A 27,670-nucleotide genomic window follows, 5' to 3' on the forward strand; every position below is an offset into this window, starting at 1 on the left:
TTTATTGTGTATAGCTTTAAATGTGGGAGTATACCTCTTAGTGAGTGGATTATGACAGCATTTTCAGTTTTTAAATGTAACCAGAAACTACGGGAAATACTGAAAGTCAAATTTCTGTTGCCCCTGGAGGAAGCTGTGAGATAGGAAACCTGCAACTGGTACTGGGTTCCATGAGACGAGCTTATCTATATAGATAGGTGGGTAAAAAGGGCTGTGATTTTGTCCATTATAAATGGTTGTAATAAAGCAAAAGTGCCAAAACAAAGCAAGAGTAAAGGCCTATGCCTATGGACCTGTATGTAGATTGAAACAGGAAAGTAGAAACATAAAGTAACATGACTGACAATCTGAATTTAAAGATATGTGATGCCATAGATATTGCACACAAATACCGAGCCAGGAATGAATCCGACCTAAAAATTATCTCCATGATGTACAATCCCTTTGTAATAAGATAGATGAAATAAACATACTACTAACAGAAGAGGTAAAGGCTATCCCAGTAATATGCATTTCTCAGCACTGCTGTGACCCTGAATTTATTCAACATACAAAAAAAGACTAAATCCATTTTGACTTCCTGCCATTGCACAAACAGTCGCAAGCTGGGTGCAGTAACGCTTCACATAAAGGAAAATACTGATTTTACTACCATATCCGACTTTAACATGTGTCAAAAATGAATATGAGACTGCAGCTATAAAAACTACAAAATTTAATTTTTTTAGTGCTACAGTTTGCCAGTCACAGTCTGAAAATTTTGAACTTTTTTCAAATAAATTGGAACCATTGCTGAACAAAGTAAATAAATTGGAATGTAATTTGATGATAAGTGAAGACTTCAACCTTGATTTTTTTACAAGTTGTAGAAATAGAGGGGCCCCTTTGAACCTTACTACATCCTGTAATTTAAATGTTAAAATAAATACTGTCACGTGAGTAAAAGAATATGTGAAGTAGCTTTAGGTCAGTTTGTATTCAAGAAGAATTTCTACAGCACTACATTAAAAATTTTGTGAGCAAACTTCATTGCCTGTCTAGCTCTAATACAAAGTTTGAGAGTAAAAGGAAGTGGTGGGAACAGTGTGTCTTTAAGAACCGTGTAGATGCTGTAGTCAGGATAACATAAGCTACTTCAGCAGTGTACTAAACAAAGAAAAATTGTTACAGGTCTATAAAATTCATAACCTAAATGAAACATTTTACATTTTCATTGATAGAGTAAACTATTACTTTCAAATTGAATTTCCTTGGAAAACTGTAGCCAGAAGGGACAGTTGTAGAACAAACATTTGTATTAACAAGGGTAAATTGGGTTTCATACCAGAAGAAGAGCTTAGTACATAAAATGTGTGACTCGAATAATTTGTCGCTTGACTGACTTTTATATTATAAAAATATTCTGAAATACTAAGAGTAGCAAAAATAATGCAAATGATAAACCCATATACAGGCTCTTGAAAAATACTTTTACAAACTCTGCAGAGGGAAGAAAAGTTTAGTAAACATGGGCTCTAAAATGCGTATGTTACTAACTTTGATTATTTGTTCAAGTTTCAGAGTAGTGAAGATGAACACGTTCTTATACCTCTTGAGGTATGCATTTTAGAGCCCATGTTTACTGGACTTTTTTCATTTTTTATTTTTATTTTTTATTTTTTTTATTTTTTATTTATTTATTTTTTTTTTTGTAAGGAACCTGTCCCTAAAATTTGTAAAAGTATTTTTGAAATACTCTCTATAAGATAATAAATATTGTGAAGGACATATTGAGTGTTATGAAAAAAGAAACTTGTAAAAACAGAGCATCATGCAAAAATATAACACTATCACAAGAAACTAGAAAATTAACCAGCCCTTTAGAAGAAGTGCTGCAGATAATATGATAAAATCAAACACACATAAGAATACTCAATCTAAGAAATATAAGTCAGTGTAAATCAACACTGCTACACAAGATGTAGCAGCAAAAACAATAACGAGACTAAGGACCTCCAGCTCTGGGGGCATTGATGGTTACTCTGCAACAGTTATAAAGAAGAGTGCTGTTAACATCATTGAACTACTCAACCACTTATGTGACTGCTCACTTCAAGAAAGCACTTTCTGTGACACATTGAACAAGTCTGAGGTAATTCTGTTGTTGTTGTTGTGGTCTTCAGTCCTGAGACTGGTTTGCTGCAGCTCTCCATGCTACTCTATCCTGTGCAAGCTTCATCTCCCAGTACCTACTGCAACCTACATCCTTCTGAATCTGCTTAGTGTATTGATCTCTTGGTCTCCCTCTACGATTTTTACCCTCCACGCTGCCCTCCAATGCTAAATTTGTGATCCCTTGATGCCTCAAAACATGTCCTACCACCGATCCCTTCTTGTAGTCAAGTTGTGCCACAAACTTCTCTTCTCCCCAATCCTATTCAATACCTCCTCATTAGTTACGTGATCTACCCACCTTATCTTCAGCATTCTTCTGTAGCACCACATTTCGAAAGCTTCTATTCTCTTCTTGTCCAAACTATTTATCGTCCATGTTTCACTTCCATACATGGCTACACTCCATACAAATACTTTCAGAAATGACTTCCTGACACTTAAATCTATACTCGATGTTAACAAATTTCTCTTCTTCAGAAACGATTTCCTTGCCATTGCCAGTCTACATTTTATATCCTCTCTACTTCGACCATCATCAGTTATTTTACTTCCTAAATAGCAAAACTCCTTTACTACTTTAAGTGTCTCATTTCCTAATCTAATCCCCTCAGCATCACCCGATTTAGTTTGACTACATTCCATTATCCTCGTTTTGCTTTTGTTGATGTTCATCTTATATCCCCCTTTCAAGACACTGTCCATTCCGTTCAACTGCTCTTCCAAGTCCTTTGCTGTCTCTGACAAAATTACAATGTCATCGGCGAACCTCAAAGTTTTTACTTCTTCTCCATGAATTTTAATACCTACTCCGAATTTTTCTTTTGTTTCCTTTACTGCTTGCTCAATATACAGATTGAATAACATCGGGGAGAGGCTACAACCCTGTCTCACTCCCTTCCCAACCACTGCTTCCCTTTCATGCCCCTCGACTCTTATAACTGCCATCTGGTTTCTGTACAAATTGTAAATAGCCTTTCGCTCCCTGTATTTTACCCCTGCCACCTTCAGAATTTGAAAGAGAGTATTCCAGTTAACATTGTCAAAAGCTTTCTCTTAGTCTACAAATGCTGTAATATAAAAAATGGGGAAGAGACAACGTAAATTACTACAGGGCAGTCATGATTTCCTCTTCTGTTTCAAAACTTTTGGAAAAAGTTATGTATGACCAACTTATGGAATTTGTAAATAAAAACAAAATCCTATGTAATGAACAACTTGTATTCAGAAGTAAAAGATCAACAGTAACAACCATTAATGAGTGCATTCACTGTGTGCTAAACCTGGTGGGAACAAAAGGGGAATAAATAGGAGTATTTATTGGCTTGTCAAAAGCATTTGCCATTATGGTAAGGTTCTGGGGGGTAATGCTGACCATGTCTTTGTTATTCTTGAAAAATCCTCACATGTCCTCCTCCTCCTCCCCCTCCCCCTCCCCCTTTCCCTGAGTTGTTGTAATTGGTATTTTGCCTTAACTGCCCAGGTTGAGAGAGTGGTATAAACCTCTGTAAAATAAATCATCAACCTCAAGATGTGTTGGATGTCGATGACATGCATGACTGTTGTGAAATAATAGTTGTTTGTTGTTTGTTGGCCACCTCTAGGGAACTAGCTATACGTGAGTTGTATAAGGGTTACCCAGGCATGCTGGGCTCTGTCTGGGTGGACCCTTATTTCCCTAGCTGCTTGTGGAACTGAGATGGAACATTTGGAACTTGTGTAGCCAGTCCTCCTGACACAGGAATTATTCAAAACACTTCATTTATAGCAAGAGAACCCATGCTATTTGACAGAATGTGTTTTTTAATAGTTAAAAAGAAGAGGGCATCTTTGAGAAAGTTGCACCTTTCTGCATTAAAAACGATTTAGTGGGCATTGCTGCCATTTTCAAACCTGTAAAGTCATGGCAAAAATGGGGCAGTGTTGGTTATAAACTTTTGGTTCCCAATAAGCAACGAACCTCCAGACAGCATATTCAAATAAGCAATTGGAACAGAGTCCACAACACCTCACCTTATGGCAAAGGTGTTTTCTCAAGCAGAGATATCGCAGATAATCCAAAAGAGGAACCGAAAGATAAGTTGGCTCAAGAAGGTGTCGTCGTCATGTAAAATATAATGAAATAGGTAGATGGTGAACTGATTAAATCAGATTTCTTTATTCTTACATTCGATAGCACAATACTTCAAGAGCACGTCGAGGCAGTTTCCTTTCCTGAAATGTGTGGGATTGTGTCCCCATCTCAGTGTGCTCTTTTAAATGCCAGCACTCTAGCTTGTAAGGGAGAAGTCACTTGTGGCAAATGTGATTAAGCCATCCACAGTGGCATCATTTATTCATTTCCTTAGAAGTGTGTTACGTGCGCCAGGGATTACCCTGCCTGGAGCAGAGACTGCAGTGTCTACCTTGAAGAAAGGAAGAGACAGGAGCTCAAACCAACAAAGTGTATCTATCTCATATGGTGAGGCCAAAAAGAACTAAAAGGCCATGAACCTCCCACTTCCATTAATGAGTTTACTTCAGCCAGTAAAATGCCTATTCCAAAAGCTGATCTCTCTACATAAATGGAGATTTCTAGTGTCAGCTCTGCTACCTGCATCTGTCAGTTCAGTTGTAAAGGTGCTGTTATTGCAGAGCCCAAAGCTCCCCCCCCTCCCCCGCCTGCCCCTCCCCCTCCCCTCCTGAAAATCAGGAAAGACCACGATTGCTGACATCGTAGAGCTTCAGGCACCTCAAAAGGCAGACTCCAGTAAACAGATCAGGATTGCCACAGACATTCGTATGAATTCTCCTCTGGCAAACAAACCAAATAGGAAGTGTTAACCACAGAAGAAGAAAAGTTGTAAACTGTCAGTTAATGTTGATCACATTCTATTACATGTTTTTAATGATTCAGCTTTGGAGACAATAGAATGCAAAGTTTGTTTGGGGCAGTCATCTAGCCCTAGACTAAAGCTATAACTGTTGCAGTACTCCCACTCAGGTGGTGAGGCAGGATGAAAGAAAAACCTCACCAGTAATTAGGCATAGGATGGTGCCATACAAGTGCCCATAGCTATACCCCAGATTTGTCTGTAGGTAATGCCTTCTAAGCAGAAGTAATTGTGGGTGAGGATATAGTTGGCCGTGGTGATTAGGAAAGGGGTTGTAGGTTTTGAATCCTTCGGGCGTTGGGAAACGTAGTGTTCAATAGTAGTATGGTTCTGGGAATTAGGGATGTTAGTGTAAACAGAGGTGGCATCAGTAGTAACGAGCAGGGCACTATGTGGTAAAGGAACAGGAACTGTGGAGAGTTGGTGGAGGAAATGGTTGGTATCGTAAAAGGTAGGAGGGTAGGTTGCAGGTAATAGGCTGGTATTGGTCTGTGAGAGCATAAGCGGAGAAATTGCTGGTGGTTGGTAGGTTTGATATGGACGAAGGTACTGATGTAGCCACCTTTAAGGTGTAGGTCAACATCAAGGAAGGTGGCTTGTTGGGTTGAGGAGGACCAGGTGAAGCGAATGGGGAGTAGGTTTTGAGATTCTGGAGGAATATGGATGGGGTGTCCTCACCCTCAATTCAGATCGCAAAGACGTCATCAATGAATCTGAACCAGATGAGGGGTTTAGGTCCTCACACTTGTGTCCAAATCATGAAGATATCATCAGTGGACCTGAGCTAGATTTTGGAATCTGTGTGGTTAGGAACGATTCCTATAGATGGCCCATGAATAGGTCGGCATAGGATGGTGCCATGCAGATGCCATTTGCTGTCCCATGGGTTTGTTTTGCAGATGATGTGTTCATAGGTGAAGTAATTGTAGGTGAGGATGTAGATGGTCATGGTGACCATAAAGGAGGTTGTAGTTTTGGAATCTTCGAGCATTGGGAAAAGTAGTGTTCAATAGCAGCAAGGCCACAGGAGAAAAAAGCTTACCGGCTGCACATAACAGTGCTGCACTGTCCCGACCATATCCCAGCACACACCCACAAGCAGCACTACGCCCTTCCCCACTCATACCTTGCTATCTCTCCCCTCCCTGCCCCAGGTTCTTCCTTACCCCTGCCACCCGGACTGCCTCCCCTATCAGGTGCAGTTGCCCATAGTCCAGCCTCCATAGCTGGAGACTGTGGTCGTGTGTGTGTGTGTGTGTGTGTGTGTGTGTGTGTGTGTGTGTGTGATTTGTGCTTGCATGAATGAATATGTTTCCTACATTTGAAGAAGGCCTTTTGGCCGAAAACTCACATGTATAGCAGTCTTTCTGTTGGACATGTCTGTGACTCAACATCTCCTCTGAATTTATGAAATGTGTTATATAAATATTTAAATATAAGCACGTAGAAATCACTTTCACCTCTTTTCTTGTAGACAGCAGGACCAATACAAATACAATGCAGTATGATGCAAAAGAACCAGCTGGTAGACGAGGGCCATGCGCAGCCACAAGTTGATGAAATGCGAATGCAGCACAGGGTGACTGTCGTCATGGCCATGTGGTTGTCTTCAACTTCATAGCTTCATCCCTGTAGTTGAAGGATATCTCATCCCCATATTTTGGTGCCGTACATGAATGGAATATCAACAGTTTCATGAGCTTTATTGTGTGTTTATGGCAGTGCTTGCAAGGTACATACTGAAACTAATGAATCTCTGTGCTAGGTTGTTAGTACTTTGTGTTAATGGGATCAGGGTCAGTGTGGCCAGCTTTCCCAACAATACAGTATTCATGCTGTATTTCCATCCTCACTTATTTGTAAGTGATGACCTCGTGATACTCGTGTTGCTGAATGCCATAGGGCATTTCTCGTTTTTTGCTCAGTGTGTTCTTATTGGTTAAGAACTTCTGATACAACTGATTAAGGAACTGTTCTAGCCATCTTCCCTTGGTTGTCAACAGAGAGCCTAATTTTATTTATGGCATCTGTCTTTTGAATGAAGATCAAGTGATGCATTTCAGCATATAAATAAGGCTGATTTCACCAAGCAGGCATGTCCATCTGAGAAGTTGGTACTGATGCTTATTATAATAATGTCTTCCAAATCCGAAGACCATTCAGATTCAAAATTGTATGCCCCACCATTGAAAAAGAGCATTCTCAGGAAGCAGTCCTTTAGTGATGATAAAGTGGCCTAGGTGCTATATTCTTAGGGTCTGAATACTAAGGCAGTATCTAGTTCTAGGTGCATGACAATTAATAGCATGGGCTGTTACATTAGTGATGTGCAAAAGCACCAAAATACAGTATGGATCCATGGTCAGAAACATCTCAGTCAAGGATTAGAAGACTGAATACTTGCTGACAGCAGTCAGCTGATGGTAGCACATTTTAAATAATGAGTAGTAGATGCTATTTACATTTACAGCATCGTTCAAAATTGCATGTCCCACTTTTGTTGCACACTTTATAGCAGAGGACTGAGGTGAACTACATTTTTCATAATTCTGACATTTTGCCATGGAGTTTGGGACCACAGCTGATTGAAATTAACATCTTGATACAATATTTCAGTTGGCAACCAAGCAACCATCTTTAGGTCAGTTCCAAGACTAGTGTTTACTAGTGCTTGCAATCATATCTGTACTGAAACAAGATGTGCTGGAGTATGCTTACAGACTTTTGCTGTGTGATAACCCTTTCCACTGGACATTCCATGTATTATTATTATAGTGCTGAAACACCGACATCTGTGCAATCTATCTAGACTCTGAATTTTAAGGAACATTGGGAGTTCCACGAGGAAGAAGATCTTACTGTTCACTCATGGATTTCAGTTGCATAAGACGGGGAAACACTCTCAAAGATAGCACCACCCACCCAGTGTAATGCCCAGCAGCAATTAATTTGGCCATTGAATCTTTACTCTCTGAGCATGCAAAATTGGTAGGAAACATCTATATGCGTATCAGCACGCCCCAGCAAAGTGCAGTCTTGCAGCCAAGATCTCCCTGCATGTGCTGACCCACCGTGTTTTAGTATAAATATAGCTGTCCATATAGGAAATACTAGTTGTGGAATTTGCCACAAAATGGCTCCTTGGTTGTCAAACAAAATATTGTGGTGAGCTATTCACCTGCAAACATAATAGAATTTTCACTATTCTGGGAAAATTTCAACATACACAATCCTGTTATTGTATGCATAAGTTCACAGGCAGTAATGCTGTACATAGATACAAAAATTTGCATTACTCTGTAAGAACAAACAAAATCAGGCCATGTCTGCTCAATGTTAATAGGAACTTCCCTTTCTACCCTAATGGAGAAGGTGCATCGATTACAATGCTAACATTGTATTTGGAATAATGTAGTTAAAATATTCATTTTACCATCTTCACTCAGATATATCACGGTTTCCCTATGTTTGTTTTTGTGATTTGTGCAATATTTGTTCAAAAACGACACAGCTGTTTTCTGGCCTCATCTTTCCCCAATATGTTTTAAAGCTCAATCTGGAATGCCCTTGGTCCGCAGCTCGTGGTCGTGCGGTAGCGTTCTCGCTTCCCACGCCCGGGTTCCCGGGTTCGATTCCCGGCGGGGTCGGGGATTTTCTCTGCCTCGTGATGACTGGGTGTTGTGTGCTGTCCTTAGGTTAGTTAGGTTTAAGTAGTTCTAAGTTCTAGGGGACTGATGACCGTAGATGTTAAGTCCCATAGTGCTCAGAGCCATTTTTTTTGGAATGCCCTTGATATTAAGGTGACATTAAACTATAACCCTATTTTTTGTGTGCATTCCGCTAATGAGGGCAAGTCCAGTTAAAATACAGGATCATACACGGTTTGAGGTGGCGCCCAAGCATTTGAATTTAAATGCATCAGTGAACAACTGCAGGAATGTAGTGGTAATGGAATGGTGTGCTGTGAATATTTCTTATATTAATATTTGTTCCATCTCAACCCCTTCTCTTGTTAAGCTGTGTCTGTTGTATTGTTGTCGCTAAACAAAAAACGTGCCAGAAAGTTACTTGAGAGAACTCCAGTTCACAGACCATACTGCATTACAGCTCTAATTGTTCAACATGTATTCACAAACGTCTTGCCCCACAACATATATAATGATGGGAAAGTAATAACACCACCAAGAAGGAGCTGTGTGATGCAAATGAAAGTTGATAGGCATATTTCTGCATCTGAAAGATAATGTCTTCAGCTTTCACGCCAGTCACATAAGAGGGGGGCTAGTAGTGCCACTATGAGTATTCAAACCAGGTTTGCATTAAATACCTGCTGTAATGGTCGTGAGCATTAGTAATATTTGAGATTGGATATGTTGAGTCGATGTTAGTCAAGAATGCCTTTAAGGCGACAGTCGTCATTATCAACACCTCACTGTGTTTCAGTGAGCTTGTGTAATAGGGCTACGAGTAGATGGATGTTCCTTCTGTGACATAGCAGAAAGACTTCATGAATGCAGTCACTGTACATGATTCATGGCAGGCTCTGGACGGTCACTTAGTGCTTCTGAGAGGGAACACCATTGTGTTGGGTGTGGGGCCCTGGTGCATTGTATTGCATCTGCAGCAGCAGTTGGAGCAACAGTTGGCACAACAGTGACACAGTGAACTGTTACAGATTGGTTACTTCGAGGACAGCTCATTGGAAGGTAGGGTGGAGGTCTGTTGTGTTTTCTGATGAAAGTTGGGTCTGCTTTGATGCCAGGGATGGCCTAGTGTTGGTTAGGAGGAGCCTCTTGAGGGCCTGTAACCAACCTGTCTACATGCTAGACACAGTGGACCTGCAGATGGAGTTATGATCTGGGGTGCGATTTGTACAACTGCTGGAACACACTTGTGGTTATCCCACACACCCCGACTGCAAATTTGTATGTCAGTGTGGTGATTCAACCTGATCTGCTGCCATTCATGAACAGCATTCCAGAGGATATTTTCCAACAGGATAATGTTTGTCCACACACTGCCGTTGTAATCCAACATGCTCTACAGTGTGTATACATATTGCCTTGACCCTGCTCGATCACCTGATCTGTCTCCAATCTGGTACATATGGAGTACCATCAGATGACAACAACAGCGTCATTCACAACCAGCATTAACTGTCCCTGTGTTGACCAACCAAGTGCAACATGCATGCCACTCCATCCCACAAATCGACATCAACACCTGTAAAACATAATGCGTGTAAGTTTGCATGCTTGCATCTAACTTTCTGGCAGTTACACTCGTTAAAGCACCAGCATTCCACATTTGCAGTGGCTTATCTTATACTTACATTAGCCTGTTATCTTGAGTTGTTAATCGCTTAAGTATGTTTCCTAGAGAAATGTTTTCCCGAAATTTCAGTATTGTACATTAATTATTTTTTGGTGGTGTGAATTTTTTTCCCCTATCAGTGTATATACCTGGAATTAATTGAATATGCACTCCACTGTTCTGTGTTCTCTTGTGTTATTTTACTAGTTTAGTGCTTCTCCTTTATCCTCTTAAAATTTGTTCCATCATGAGAGAAACATGCTGTTAGTGAATGAAGTGCATTTAATGTATAAAAGTAATAATTCAATTTTTTACGCAAGTTTTATCATCATTTCTAGTAGACATACAGTGACAGAGGTAAATAATGGTAAACAATTTTTAGGGAAATGATAGTAGGTTTTAGTTTCTGCATAGGAGTATTCTCTTAGCCTTGGAGGAAGAAAGCAATAATATATTCAGCTCTTCAAAGCAATAAGTACAACATCATTTAAAACTCTGAAGTGGAGGTTCTTAAATAACTTTCTTTAATAATTCATACTAACATTATAAAACCAAAAGTAACTATGTCTGTTACACTTTTATGACAATTGTAATAATATTTGATACAGAGACAGCTTGAATACTGAGGAAGGCTACTACTTCAGAAAGTGTGTAGTACAACGTATTTATTGATTTGAAGAATATAACATGAAATATGGAACATTAATTACTCTTTGAAAAAGCTATTTACTGTTTGACTTTTGAACTTTATCATATTTGTGAAAATGCTTGTATTGGTTGATATTTTCTGCATAATATGATTCAAATTAATGAATACAATGTTTACACAATCCTCTACATGTTTAACCCATAATTCCATACTAATACCAATGCTAATATCAATAATAATACTAATTAAATGCAAAAGTAACTCTGTCGTGTTTTCACGACTCTACCACTGAACCGATGAACCAATGAAGTTTCATATGGAGGTAGGTTGAACCCCAAGGAAGATCACAGGCTATCTTGTAAAAATGTATCTTTTTGAGTATAGTTAACATTTTAAAATATGGTGTATGTGAACGGCATGCAGGTGATGCTGGGGTGATGGTAGGTGACTCTTAGTGTCTGTATATTATTGTGTGGCAGTGCAAGTGAAATGATAATGTGCACCTGGTTTATGATATTGAGTTCCTTCACCACATGGCATGGCCGGAGAGTTTTGGAGGAGATACAATAATAAAATGACATGGTAAACCAGAGAACCATAATTAAAACTATTACTATAAGCCTCTCAAAACTACTGATTTAGCTCATAGTTCTAAGGGAACTGAAGCTGTGAAAGTTACTCGAATCCAACAAAACACAGACCAATCTCATAACCAACGGAGCTTGGATGCAGAACATTGGGTGGCCTTAAGATCTACAGAGACATTAGAACAGCTTCAAGCCTGTTACATTTTAGACATTAAGTGTCACATGTCTCTTACAGTTTCCAGGACGCTTGAACACTCACAATGACAGCATCTGTTAAAGGCTGTACCACAAATAGAGCCATACCTTTACATGTGGAATGCGGGGGGGCTTTTGGTGAGGGTGCTCTTGATTATGATCTATTAACTGACTGTTTTAATCGTAAATTAGTTATCATTGGGAGGATGGATCAAAAATGTATGCACCACAATGCCTTAAAATAGGAGGGAAAAATGGTTGGTATATGTTGCTCTGCTGGCAAAATTTAGTACTAGGTGAGCCAGAGAAACCCCGTAAAAACTCTGCCTTTGCATGAATGTAGTGAATCGAGGCATTGTTAAATGTAGTTAGAAAATATAATACTTGCCTTCAGATTCAAAACACATTCATTATTTACATACATAATGGCACTGCATGCATTTGTTATACAAACGTCTCTACATCACTATACCTACGCAGATATCTTGTAAAATTACTTGTTTGCTTACTTGCCATCACTCATCACAGCAAAACTACTGATACATGAGAGAGGCAGTGGGAAACGGCTAGTACATAATAATAATAATAATAATAATAATAATAATAATAATAATAATAATAATAATAATAATTGCAGGATATGCTTCCTGCAACCACCCTAGAAGGAAAACAAAGACAGAGGATGAGATGGTCAGATGAAGTTAATCGACACCTCATGTTCTGTTATTACCAAGCAACAAACCTAGGAACCAACACAACTGGATACAGATCACAAGTATACACAACATTTATTACCAGATACCCGGAATTAAAATTTTTAACAGAACAACGACTAGCTGATCAGATCCGTGTAATAATAAAAAATAACAGGATACCCCAGTCAGAATTAGAAAACATCAAACAACAAGTACAACAAATACTGGAACAAAATTATGTGCAATCAGAAGAAGAAGAAAATACAGTAATGGACTCAAACATCCCAGAGAAAACAAACAAAGAACAAAACGCGTCAATTACACAATCAGAGGAAAACGAAATCTTAAGACAGCCACCAGAACAAGCACAAATAGAACACGAAGTGACACACATATTAGATATAGAAGAGAAATTTCAGCTGACATATATAGAATACAAAGACACAAATACAGACATTAGACCAATCTTGCATAGACCACCAAATAACCCACAAGTCAAAACAACAACAACAACAACTATCAACACAATCATACACAACAAAATAAATGAAAATACAACTATGGAAGAGTTACAACTACTGGTTTATGTAGGAGCACTCACTACACTAAATATACACACTAGGCAGAGATCAGAACCAACCAACACACAGAAGAAACCCACAAAACCAGCATGGCAACACAGGCTACAGATCAGAATAGAAAAACTGAGAAAAGACATCGGACAGCTAACACAATTTATAAGAAACGAAATATCAGACAAAAAACGAAAAAGGTTAGGTAAAATCTCACAACAAGAAGCAATAGAGCAATTAGATGAAAAGAAGCAGAAATTACAAGCATTGGCCAAACGACTTAGAAGGTACAAAAAAGTGAAAATAGAAGGAAACAAAACCAAACATTCAACACAAACCAAAAGAGATTTTACCAAACAATAGATAACACACACATTAAAATAGACAATCCACCAAACATAGCAGACATGGAACACTTCTGGAGCAACATATGGTCAAACCCGGTACAACATAACAGGCATGCACGGTGGATACAAGCAGAAACAGACTCATACAAGATGATACCACAAATGCCTGAAGTGATAATTTTGCAACATGAAGTCACCCGAGCAATTAATTCTACGCACAATTGGAAAGCCCCTGGAAATGATAAAATAGCAAATTTCTGGCTAAAGAAGTTCACCTCAACACATTCACATCTAACTAAATTATTTAACAGTTACATTGCAGACCCATACACATTCCCTGATACACTTACACATGGAATAACTTATCTGAAACCTAAAGATCAAGCAGACACAGCAAACCCAGCTAAATATCGCCCCATAACATGCCTACCAACAATCTACAAAATATTAATTTCAGTCATTACACAGAAATTAATGACACATACAACACAGAACAAAATTATAAATGAAGAACAAAAAGGCTGCTGCAAAGGAGCACGAGGATGTAAAGAGCAACTGATAATAGATGCAGAGGTGACATAAGCTAAAACTAAACAAAGGTCGCTACACTACGCATACATTGATTACCAAAAAGCTTTTGATAGTGTACCCCACTCATGGTTACTACAGATATTGGAAATATACAAAGTAGATCCTAAATTGATACAGTTCCTAAACATAGTAATGAAAAACTGGAAAACCACACTTAATATCCAAACAAATTCAGATAATATCACATCACAGCCAATACAGATTAAGTGTGGAATATACCAAGGAGACTCATTAAGTCCTTTCTGGTTCTGCCTTGCTCTGAACCCACTTCCAACATGCTAAATAATACAAATTATGGATATAATATTACTGGAACATACCCACACAAAATCACACATTTGCTATACATGGATGATCTAAAACTACTGGCAGCAACCAATCAACAACTCAACCAATTACTAAAGATAACAGAAGTATTCAGCAATGATATAAATATGGCTTTTGGAACAGCAAAATGTAAGAAAAATAGCATAGTCAAGGTAAAACACACTAAACAAGAAGATTACATATTGAATAACCACAGTGACTCCATAGAAGCGATGGAAAAAACAGATGCCTATAAATATCTAGGATACAGACAAAAAATAGGAATAGATAATACAAATATTAAAGAAGAACAAAAAGAAAAATATAGACAAAGACTAACAAAAATACTGAAAACAGAATTGACAGCAAGAAACAAGACAAAAGCTATAAATACTTATGCTATACCAATATTGACCTACTCATTTGGAGTAGTGAAATGGAGTAACACAGACCTAGAAGCACTCAATACACTTACACGCTCACAATGTCACAAATATAGAATACATCACATACATTCAGCAACAGAAAGATTCACATTAAGCAGAAAGGAAGGAGGAAGGGGATTCATCGACATAAAAAACCTACATTATGGACAGGTAGACAATTTAAGAAAATTCTTTTTCTAGAACGAGCAGAAACTAGCAAAATACACAAAGCAATCACTCATATAAATACATCGGCTACACCACTGCAATTTAATAACCACTTCTACAACCCTTTAGATCACATAACATCAACAGATACGAAGAAAGTAAATTGGAAAAAGAAAACACTACATGGCAAGCACCCATATCATCTAACACAGCCACACATCGATCAAGACGCATCCAACACATGGCTAAGAAAAGGCAATATATACAGTGAGACGGAAGGATTCATGATTGCAATACAGGATCAAACAATAAACACCAGATATTACAGCAAGCATATTATTAAAGATCCCAATACCACAGCAGATAAATGCAGACTTTGCAAACAACAAATAGAAACAGTAGATCACATCACAAGTGGATGTACAATACTAGCAAATACAGAATACCCCAGAAGACATGACAATGTAGCAAAAATAATACATCAACAACTTGCCATACAACATAAACTAATAAAACAACACATTCCCACATACAAGTATGCACCACAAAATGTGCTGGAGAATGATGAATACAAATTATACTGGAACAGAACCATTATAACAGATAAAACAACAACACATAACAAACCTGACATCATACTCACCAATAAAAAGAAGAAATTAACACAACTAATCGAAGTATCCATACCCAATACAACAAATATACAGAAGAAAACAGGAGAAAAAATTGAAAAATACATCCAACTGTCTGAGGAAGTCAAGGACATGTGGCATCAGAATAAAGTTGACGTTATACCAATTATACTATCAACTACAGGAGTCATACCACACAATATCCACCAGTACATCAATGCAATACAGCTACATCCAAACGTATATATACAACTACAGAAATCCGTAATTATTGACACATGTTCAATAACCCGAAAGTTCCTAAATACAATGTAACATATACCATACAGATAAAAGGAAGTCACGCTTGATGAAGGTCTGCGTCACTTTCCATTTTTAACCAGACCTAAGGTCTGAGAAAAATAGAAATAATAATAATGTACATAATTATAGTACTAGACATTCTTGCGATTACAGTAATTGGTAACTTTTCCTGTTAAAAATAAATAAATAAAAAGAGGAAGAAGAAAGAAATACGTATTGACAAGACGAGCTGTAATTAGCTGCTCCCTGTTATCAAATACGTGACAAATAGCCAGCTTGACTTTATGAACATACTGAAAATATTTATTCCTGACAATGCCTTCTATTTCACTGCTGAAAATTCCATTTCGACACATCTTTGTGGATGTAATAGAAAAAAGTTAAAGAAAGTACTGATGTTCCTTTAATTTAGCAGTTTTTAACATTATGCCCTTGTGTCCACAAATGTCTAGTTTGTTACCTTTTGCCCTTGATGTATAAAATCAGTCATTTTCAATAACCTGTGAAATTACTCTGTTCACATATTTACAATGTGTCGCAATAATCTAAGGAAAATTGCTCTTACTAAACGTATGATTATTAAAGACATAAATGTTTGACTTGATTAACAACTTTCCATTATCATTATGATACCACTTTAATGTAAAATAAGTGTCACACCTTTGTTGTAGAGATGAAGTTATCTCTGGAACTAATTTTAAATTTTACATTTTATGTGATAGAACCACCAACAGAAGATAATCTTCTACAGAATACACTGTGGCCAGAAATTCAAAAACTGTATGGGCATGGTTATGAGCTCTATTCCTTAGCAGCAAGATCAGATGGGAAAGTTCTGGCATCAGCTTGCAAAGCTACGACTACAGAACATGCAGCGATCATATTGTGGTTTGTAACATTTATTTACAGACAACTTTGTAGATCATCTTACTTACCTGTAAACCTCTTGATTTTTTCCCCCTCTACAACTCTCTCTCACATTAAATTATTATTATTATTATTATTATTATTATTATTTAAAGTGACATATTAGTCTCACATGCTGTTGACCTTTCTTGTTCTTTTACGGTCTTATGCACATTGTACTGGAGTATGCCATGATTAATTGTATCTACTAAGATATGTGGCTGAAGTGAATGTAATGACCAAGACACTTTTTGACACTGTGCTTATGTTGGCAGTTCATGGTCACTAGTTTTGTGTCGGCAATGAAGAGAGCGATTGCTGACGATGTGTTTTTAATGCAAGAATGGCAAATTTATGAATGTCAAATATACTGCATGTATAGAAAAATAAACATCATCAATGCTTAGTATGTTCTACATCTATACTTGGCAAACAGTTATGAAGTGCAACACAGATGGTACCACCCATTGTACCATATATTAGGGTTTTAGCCCATTCCGTTCACATATGAAACATAGGAAAAATGACTGGTTAAATACCTCCGTGTGTGTTGTAATTTGTTTAATCCTGTCTATGCAGTCTCTCTGAGAGCAGCGTGTAGTGGGCAGTAGTCAATTTGTAGCTTCCTCACTTCATACCGGTTCTTGAAACTTTGCAAGTAGATTTCATGTGATAATTGGCATCCATATGCACATATTTGCTAGTTCAGGTTTTTCAACAGACCTGTCAGTCAGACAAACCTGTGACCATTTGTGGTTCCATTTATATTCATTTAATACCATCCCCTGTATGGATCCCACACACTTAAGTGATATTGTAGGATGAATTCCAGGAGTGTTTTGTAGGCTGACTGCTCTTACCCAGTGTTATCAGTGAACTAAGGTGTTCCACCTGCATTACCCACAATAAGGCTTATGTGATTACTCCATTCCATATTCCCTTAATTATTTTTTTTTTTTTGCATGTAGGAATTCTTATGAGTGGACTGATTGCAGCCATGGCTCATTGATATTGTTGTCATAAGATATTACATTTTGTGAAATGCATAGTTAGCATTTCTGAACATTTCAACATTTCTAAATCTTAACAAGATCTGATTGAATATTTGTGCAGCTTTTTTCATTTGGTACTTCACTGTATATAACTGCAGCATTTGCTGAGATTCTGAGATTACTATTCATATTGCCTGCCAGGTCAGTAAAATACAATATGAACAGCAAGGCATACAGATCATTCGATGATTGCCCATCCAACATCTTACTCCAGTCAGAAATTTTCTTTGATACTCCATATGATCATGCTGTTGTTACTAAGTGTTAGTGTGCTATTGCATCAAGTACTTTACAGAAGTAAAGAAATAATGTGCTCCTACGTGATGTGGAAAACGTAGCGGTTGGAATCCATACAGGTTTCTGTGCATGAGGTCATTCTGTTCTAAACACCTTAACAGGCCCATTGAAAGAAGGTTATCAGACAGAGTACTCCTTCAGAGGTCAGACACACACACACACACACACACACACACACACAAACCTGTTGCCTCTGGGCAGAGTGAGCAGTAATCTCAGGAGGATTAGTGGTGTGGTACAGAAGAGGCATGGGATGGAGAGGGGTACTAGGTTAGGGGTGGAGGGAAAATACTATAGTAGTACCTGTGTTAGTCTGCAGGGATGTGATGGGGCAGGATGGGAGGCTGCTAGGTGCAGCATTTTTGAGGCTGTGCTGGGTTCGTTTTACACCTGTTGTGCTATACTTGCTGTTTCTTCAGAAGTTTCTTTACTGTGACACCATACTGTTGAAATGTCTTTCATCACAAACTCTTCTACTAGGTAGATACTTAGCCTGTGTGTGATCAACAATTCTTGTAAACATTAGCAATATTTCTCTAAATGCTCCTGACCAAAGCTAAATGTTTCAGGTTCTTCCTTGAGATATGAAATTGCTGTCTTTTTATCTAGTTTACTGAAAATATAAATCTTTCTGCTTGTTTTACTTGACCTTTCTTCTTCTGCAATTGTTGTTGCTACAGCTGTTTTGTAGTTGCTGACATTTTCCTTGAGGACACCTTCAAAGAGACTATGTCTATTTTTTGATAGTAGGTGTAATATATTTCTGTTGTAAGTGCATTTATGAACTGTCTGCTCTAAGTAATTTTAAGAGGAGGCTGCTACATCTGTTTCCTCGTACAGCAAGCTCGATGGTCTGCTATATACAGTGCAAAAGACTTGGCCCCTTTTAGCAGTTAAGAGGTGGCTATCAACACCGAATTGGGATGAGGTAGTATAATAGGGCTACAAGAAGCTGAACGTTCACTCCGCAGTATTGCAGAAAGACCTGGCAGGAATGTAGCCACTGTAAGATTCCTCGCAGCTGTGGCCAAGGAAAAGTGTGGTTGCAACAAAACTGGGCCACATGACACTACCGAGAGAGAAGACCATCGTGTTTGGCGTGTGGCACTGGTGCATCGTACTGCATCTGCAGCAGCAATTTGAGCAGTAGTTAGTACCACAGTGACACAACAAACTGTTACAAATCACTTACTTCAAGCATACTCTGAGCCAGATGCCCAGTAATGTTGTGCATTCAACCAAACCCAAACCACTGCCATTTGAGAGTTGATTGGTGCAAAGTGAGAGCACGTTGGACAGCAGGGTGGAGGTCTGTTATATTTTGTAATGAAAGCTGGTTCTGCCTCGGTGCCAGTGATGGGCGTGTGGTGGTTAGGAGGAGGTCAGTTGAGGGACTGCAATCAACCAGTCTCTGTGCTAGACACACTGGATGTACATCTGGAGTTATGGTCTGGGGTGCAATTTCATATAACATCTGGAGTACTCTAGCGGTTGCCCCACAGACACGGATTGCAAAATTGTGCATCAGTCTGTCATGCTGACATTCCTGAAAAGCATTCCAGGGAGTGGTCTCCACCAGAATAACATTTGCTCACACACTGCTGTTGTAACCAAACACGATCTGCAATGAGTCAACATGTTGCCTTGGCCTGCTCGATCACCAGATCTCCACAAGAAACATTAACCATCCCGTACTGACCGACCAAGTGCAACAAATGGTTCAAATGGCTCTGAGCACTATGGGACTTAACATCTATGGTCATCAGTCCCCTAGAACTTAGAACTACTTAAACCTAACTAACCTAAGGACAGCACACAACACCCAGTCATCACGAGGCAGAGAAAATCCCTGACCCCGCCGGGAATCGAACCCGGGCGTGGGAAGCGAGAACGCTACCGCACGACCTTGAGGTGTGGACCCAAGTGCAACAGACATGGAACTCCACTCCAGATACTGATATCTGACACCTGTACAGCACAACACATGCATGTTTGCATGCTTTCATTCAACATTCTACTGGTTACACTGATTATTAATGTACCAGCATTTCACTTTCGTAATGGCTTATCTCATGCATACATTAACCGGTGATCTTGCACTTTTAATCACTTAAATATAAGGGGAGTTCAAAAAGAAACGGGCTGGCATAATTACGAAAACCAGTACCTGTATATTAGAAGTATTGACCCTGCCTGTTGAGACACATATCCCACTGTGACACAAGGCAGTGAATGGCTGTCTCATAAAATTCCCAGGTCAGCGATGTTAACCATTTCCGCACGTACAGCTGGATGTCGTTGCCCCTCAGAGTCTTTTTAAGGGGACAGAAAATGGCGTAATCACAGGGAGAGAGATCCGGACTATATGGAGGGTGGCCAAGAACCTTCCATTTCTGCAGGATTGCCACGACCGTGTCAGCGGTATGAGGCTTTGCATTGTCGTGGAGCAGAATGGCCCACGGGTGAGATTGCCTGGTCATTTTGATTTCATTACTTGACGAAAGGTAGTCAAGGTTTTGGAGTAACACTGGGCATTCACTGTTGTCCCATGCTGCAGGAAGTGAATCAACAGGGGCCCATCTTGGTCAAAGAAGAATTTCAGCATAACCTTTCCTGCACTCGTGTGGATGGCCTTGGCGTTTTTGGTGGTGGTGACCCTAGATTCTTCCCCTGGAGACTTTGTCATTTTGATTCTGGTTCGAAGTGATTACACCATGACTCGTCTCCAAACACTGCTCGTGCCAGGAACACATTCCCTCCCCGAGCATAGTGCTGCAGATGAGCAAGACAGTGGGCCATTCAACATGCTTCCTGGCATGGTTGAAGACTGTGGGGCACCTGTTGGACACACACTTTGTGCATGTGCAATCGTTCCTTCATGATGGTGTGAACACTTCAGATGCTCAATCTGACCATGACAGCTATGGCTTTCTCTGTCGCTCGGCGGTCCTGTGTAATGAGCGCATCCACCAGCTGGACGATGTCATCTGTAATGCAGTGTGGTGCTCCAGACCGTGCGTCATTGGCTAACGACACCCGTCCTTCCATGAAGCACTTGTGCCATGCCTTGACCCTTGCACGGGACTTGCAGAGTTTGCCGTACACTTGTGACATTTGTTGATGAAAGTCTGTTCTTCCTACTACCTCTGCTCTCAGAAAATGAACAACACCTCTTTGCTCTTCTGTTGACACCTCCATGTCACTGTTTGCAATGCGACTGGCAGCATTGGACGATTGATGCATGCTGCTGCTAGTTCTGTATAGTCATGTGACATGCATGCGTGCCCTGTAGCGATGGGCTGTGAACTTCCACACACTGTTCGGAACCACACCTTCAACACAGACCACGATATTAACCTCCTGTCACCGGTTTGCGCATTCCAGACTTCGGCTCATTTCTTTTTGAACGTCCCTTTATGTTACCAAAAGACAAATGTATTCCCAAAATTTCATTACTCTACGTTAATTATTTTTTGGGGTTGCAATTTTTTGGATCAGTCTACGTAAACTGCTTTACAAGGAGCCCTTTTTCAAAAGGGACCCCTGTCTGGGAATGCGTAATTTTGAGGCTGTAGAGTGTGGATATTTAAGGTGGTTGGACTCGAGAGCTTCTTCAGGTTGTGTTTAGTAACCAAATTACTGATGCAGCATGTCAGCTGCCTGTGAGAGCTGGATTCACAGGTTGTGCCTAATAGCATTTTTTTTTGTCCTTACTATAACTGAGTGCAGTTATGTGGACCATGTTATAACACAAGTAGTGAAAGGATTGATTTGCTGTTTACATATCATAAAAGTGATGGAAATGGCAAAGCTTGTGTATGATTATGTATGGAAATGTTTCCCTAACAGAACTACTCCACGCTATTTGACATAAGGAACAGTTGAAAGGAGAATAATAGAGGCAAGAAAATTGTAAGTAAATACTGTAGCTTCCACCTCGGATGATTTCAAAGCTGTAGGATGTGTGAATTGAAAAGTACATGTTGTTTGCTTGTTTCATTTACTCTGTGAAGAAACTGTGCTATGTGAAATTGAGAAATTTTCATATGGTATGCCTTTTGAATATTTTACCAATTAGACTGCACTTCTGCTGGTGTTAGGTGTGGGAAATGATAATGCGCATCTACTTTCAATTCAGACCATTGCTTCTGTGGAAGATGTTATGATACACTTCATTGGGAAACCATATATGGTCACATGTGTCATTCTAACATGTTGAACTATTGTTTGTACACAACAGCTGTCACTATAGTAGTTGATGTCTATCCATTGTGCAATTGTATTGACAGCCTTATGTATTTCAGTCACAATCTCAGATGTTTTTGCTACTCACTGATGAATGCACATCCACTGAAGACACCTCTGTAAACTAGCACAACAATCATATTTAGGCATAAAATCCACATTCACACTTCCTACTGTATTGGACGTATTGTCAAAAAAGATTTTTCAGGAAATATGATTGCAGAACAACAGAGTTTCAGATCACTTTGAAGCAATTATGCTGCTCCATGTGGATGCCACACACACACACACACACACACACACACACAGACACACACACACACACACACACACACACACACACACATTGGTGGATTGACACACACACACACACACACACACACACACACACACACACACAGATTGGTGGATTGTGAAAAGGGAATCTGTTCATGGCCACCACAGTCAGAAAATTTTGCAGCTGTTCACTGTCTTCTTTGGGGTAATATGAAGACAATGATGTATACTACTCATGTAATCACCTTCTTGCACAGCTCCATACTGCAACTAAAATGACGAGTGCACAGTTGCACTTACTTTACTTTTTGTTTAAGTCTTTACATTGCTGATGTACACCCTACCATCAAGTGGAGGTAGAAATTTTGCACTCCTTTTGATTTTTCTTCTTCTTCTCTCTCTCTCTCTCTCTCTCTCTCTCTCTTCTTCTTCCCTCCCCCCGCCCCCCCCCCACAGGTGTTATAGATGTACTTACTGATATGTGAAATGTGAAACTTCTGGACATGTGTTGTTCCTTGAAAAATGAGCAGTTCACGATCCCACTAAACCAGCTAAGCATTCTACAGGTGCAGTCCATGCACCTTATAGTGACAGATAAATAGTTGTACAAATAATTATGATAGAAAGAAACTTTGTCAATACTGTTCTCAAACTTCAGTGCTGCATTTTGGACAGGATATCCCTCTTTAGAAATGACTAACTTGCCTTTCTGCATAACATACTAATAATTGAAATTGATATTTTATACATCCTATGTATTTCAGCTTGTGGTTGTGGTTACATTGGGACACACAAGGCTATTTTAAATTTCCATGAGAAAAATAAGGAGCACTAACAGATCAGCAGGCGTTGTCACTGGCTACTGACAGCTTTCGTTTCGGATATACAACAATCTGGGCAATCTGAGGTTCTGCTTTGGTTATAAAGGAGAGGTTAGCTAAAATTCATCTCTGGAAACATATAATTTATTTACTCTTTTGTCATTGGCTACTCATGGCAATTGCGCCAAATACCGACTTCTATGAACTAGCTCTACTGGATTTTTCAGTATCTGTTACAGGTATTGGAAATGTTGTATATCATTGAAGATTGCAAATTCACACATTTCTGACATATTTTGAAAAAAGAAAACAATCGTTTTCTTATGTATGAGGATGGTTTGAAAAGTTCTCGGAACAGAATAGAAAAAAAAACAACTTACAGCACTGAAACATTTTTTTTTATTTTCATCGTTGTCTCCTTGTACATTAATGCACTTAGTTCAATGATGTTCCAGAGCCTTGATCCCATCTCAAAAATGAGTTTCCTACAGGCCTGCAAAATAGTTGTCAACTCCGGCTATCAATTCTTCGTTTGAAGTGAAACTTCGTCCACCAAGAAAAATTTTCAGTTTTGGGAAGAAATGGAAGTATGACGTAGCCATATCAGGTGAATAATGCAGTTGTGGCAACAATTCATACCTTAGTTTGCCATGGCGGCACATGTGCGGATGCGCATTGTCTTGATGGAAGATGACTTTCTTCCTTGATGATGTGCGCGATGTCCTTAGGTTAGTTAGGTTTAGGTAGTTCTAAGTCTAGGGGACTGATGACCTCAGATGTTCAAAGTCACATAGTGCTTAGAACCTTCCTTGCTGAACCTGGCCTTTTTTCACGTATCTTTTGTTGCAATTTGTCCAGGAGGTTAGCATATTATTCTCCAGTAATTGTTTGCCCAGTGGGGATATAATCTATGAACAGAATCCCCTTCTCATCCCAGAACACTGATGCCATGACTTTTCCCGCCGAAGGACTTGTCTTTGCTTTCCTTCGTGGTGGAGAATCAGCATGTTTCCACTGTTTTGACTGTTGTTTTGTCTCTAGGGTATAGTAGTGCACCCAAGTTTCTGTGGTCACAAACTCGTGCAAAAAATCTTGTTTGTTTCTCCTAAAACGGGCCAAACATTGTTCTGATATGTCCATTCTCACACATTTTTGATCCAGCATCAATAGTTGTGGCAATCATCTTGCAGATAATTTTTTCATTTCTAATTCTGCAGTTAAAATGTGATATACCCTTCCAGATGACATATGGCAAGCGTGAGCAATTTCACGCACTTTCAGTTGTTGATCCTCCATGACAATTTTGTGCACTTTTACAATGATTTCTGGAGTAGTCACACATCTTGGCCGACCACTGTGCGAATCATCATTTAAACTTTCCCGACCAAATTTAAATTCATTTTTCCACTTCGCAACAGTTGAATATGAAGAAGCAGAGTCCCTCAGTGTATTCTGGAAATTGGCATGATTGTTATTTACTTTCATACCTTTCTTTACAAAGTATTTAATCACTGCTCAAATCTTAAATTTTTATTTTGATTTTTTTCTTTCTTCGCAAATCACTCGCGGGAACAACAACAGAGCCACATCAGCACCACAGCTCTCTTCCAAGAGCACTGACACGGCACGTGTTTACAGGCAACAGTCCAATGAATATCACAGGAACAACTCGTTGCGCTAGTGCTGACTCTAGTGGTGATTCCGAGAACTTTTCAAACCACGCTTGTACATAGACTGAAGAAGTGGATGAAATTTTGTACCAAAGCTGGGAATCAAACCTGGGCCTCCTGCTTACAAGGCAGGTGCACTAGCCACTAAGCCACTTTAGCACAATGGTTCACACAACTGCACAGATTACCCCGGCACGCCTCCCACCTCGATCCAAAGTCTCACTGCCACCCCAGTCTACTTTAAATCCCTTTACACATGAACAGAATTGCTGAAGCGACATGAACTGCTGTGCCAAGATGGCTTAGTGGCTGATGCACCTGCCTAGTAAACAGGAGACCCTGGTTCAGTTCTGTGCCTTGGTACAAATTTTCACTCAGTGATTTGGTCTGTATATATAAAATCTTACCTGTATGAGACAACCAGTAAAGTCTCTGAAACTGTGTAATTTGAATTATTTTCTTCAAAATTGAGGAGCATTTATTTAAAAATAAATAACTGCTCAGTATTCCAGAATTGAGATTTTTGTAGTTACAGGTCAAGCTTGTTGCCATGCATGACCTGTTGAAATTGTTTGGTTGAAATGCAACATTTGCTGTTGTTATTGTATGTTGAAAATGAGCTCTTACAAAACTCAGTATGTGCTCTCAGCCAAGGACATCATTGTCAATAATAATGTGAGAGAGGTTTCTGTGGGGAGGGAGGGAGGGAGGGGTGCGGTCACGGTATAGGGAAGTATTTGCCACCGGAACCAACATTATAAATTAGTCATTTACACAACAACATACCTGTGTTAAGGAGAAATTTGCAGTAAAAGAGTAGGTTTTTAAACTATGAAATGGAGGTTAATAGAAGTGATTCAGAAAATGTTGTATATTTGACTGAGTGCATGGGTAGCAAGAATTCCTGGCTGAGAGTGAAATCATCCAAAAAAAGAAGTGCAGTAAGAACAAGAAAATGCCAGATAATGCACTTTGGAATGGGCTACCAGACATACCAGTGAACCAAAAAGCCTTAGGCAGAAAAGAATGCAGAACAAGCAGACCTCACGTATGATGATATCACAGCTTTTCATTGTTATATAAATAGTTTAAACAAAACTGAGTATGATAAATTGTTACTGAAATATGTGATAATCACATCACCAAAATGCAGGAACATCAAGAAAGAAGCAAAACGGAAGAATATTGTTCTGACAAAGGACAGTACAAGGGAAAATAGATGACCAGACAGTATCTGTATGTGCCCCAAAATTTCAAGCAACCTAAGGTACCCAAAGAGACACACTCAAATTTGGCCAGTAAATTTCATGTAATAGGGGAGTTATCAGCTGAAAATGGAGGGGCAGGTCACAGCACTACTGAAGATAAGAAAGTTATACAAGTTATAAGGAATGATATCAAAACATTCAGGTGTAGAGAGATACACTATTCAAAGAAAAAGACCGAAAGGGGATATTTACAATCCTAACTGAATACAGTCAAAATGTGGAAACATTTCTGTAGAAAAAAAAGGGAAGTGTCAGGCCTTCCTACTTGCTCTTTATTGAAGTAAAAACATATTTTCTGTCACTGCTTTACTTGACATTTAAAATTCCGCATACAGATGCAAAATTGTCTACTGAAATTAAAAGAAGGCACACAATCTGAAAAAAAAGAATCAGTTTAGTAATAAACTACTAGTTGCACAAACATTGTACAAAAATAGTTCTATGCAGTAATGGAGGAGGAAAATACTAATGTGGTTAAAATAACAACACAAATAATCAATTATTGATAATATAATGTAAATGGATAGATAAAAAGATCTACTCACCAAGCGGTGGCAGGACACACACACACACACACACACACACACACACACACACACACACACACACACACACACACACACACACACAGAAGGATTTAACTTTCCAGACCCGTTTGCTCTTTCTTCTGGCAGAAGAGTTGAAGGGGAAGGGAAGGAAGAGGGGTGAAGGAAAAGAACTGGAGATGTTTAGGGAAAGGGGTACAATTTAGAAAAGTCTCCCAGAACCCCAGGTCAGGGGAGACTTACCGGGCAGGATCAGAAGGAAAGACAGATTATTGGGGACTGCCAATGGTGTGCACACCATTGATCTTCATGGAAGCAAGCAGAAAATTTGATAAGCTGGTACCTTATTTTCTATTCGTGATCACAGCTATATGCCTCTTGACAGACCGTTTGGTAGAGTGGAAAAAGACTACCAAAAAAGTAAGAGATGTGGTCACCGAATGAGTACTGTAAAATGCTGAAACAACAAGGCATTGTCAAGATACAAAATAAAGATTACGAAGCAAAGGACCTCAACTCCATTGCACCAGAAGCCTTATGATCTAAGATACCTTTCAAAATAACTGCTCAGCGATTGATGACTTATGAAAAGTGTAAGAAAAAGATATTGTTTTCAGTATCGGACACTTAAAATGTAGTCCTGTAGATTTTGAAGTATGAAAATCCAGAAACTGCAGCCAGGAAGTGAGGAAAGCAGCCACACTGGAAAAGAAGAACATGGTTGGCAAAGAAAAGAATACGGATGTCCTAAAACTTATGAGGCATTTTAATGTACCATAAGGA

General features: G+C 39.1%; 1 protein-coding gene across 2 annotated transcripts in view; it reads left to right on the top strand.

The window, feature by feature from the left end:
• Positions 1–27,670, top strand: part of LOC126251410 (elongator complex protein 2) — an 88,956-nt gene that overhangs the window by 53,313 nt on the left and 7,973 nt on the right. For both annotated transcript variants that reach the window (XM_049951821.1, XM_049951820.1), the window contains exon 9: positions 16,530–16,695. In XM_049951821.1, coding sequence (XP_049807778.1) covers positions 16,530–16,695 — 166 coding nt within the window. The remainder of the gene's footprint in view (positions 1–16,529; positions 16,696–27,670) is intronic.

This window comes from Schistocerca nitens, chromosome 4 (assembly GCF_023898315.1).
Source record: "Schistocerca nitens isolate TAMUIC-IGC-003100 chromosome 4, iqSchNite1.1, whole genome shotgun sequence".
Lineage (NCBI taxonomy): Eukaryota > Metazoa > Arthropoda > Insecta > Orthoptera > Acrididae > Schistocerca > Schistocerca nitens.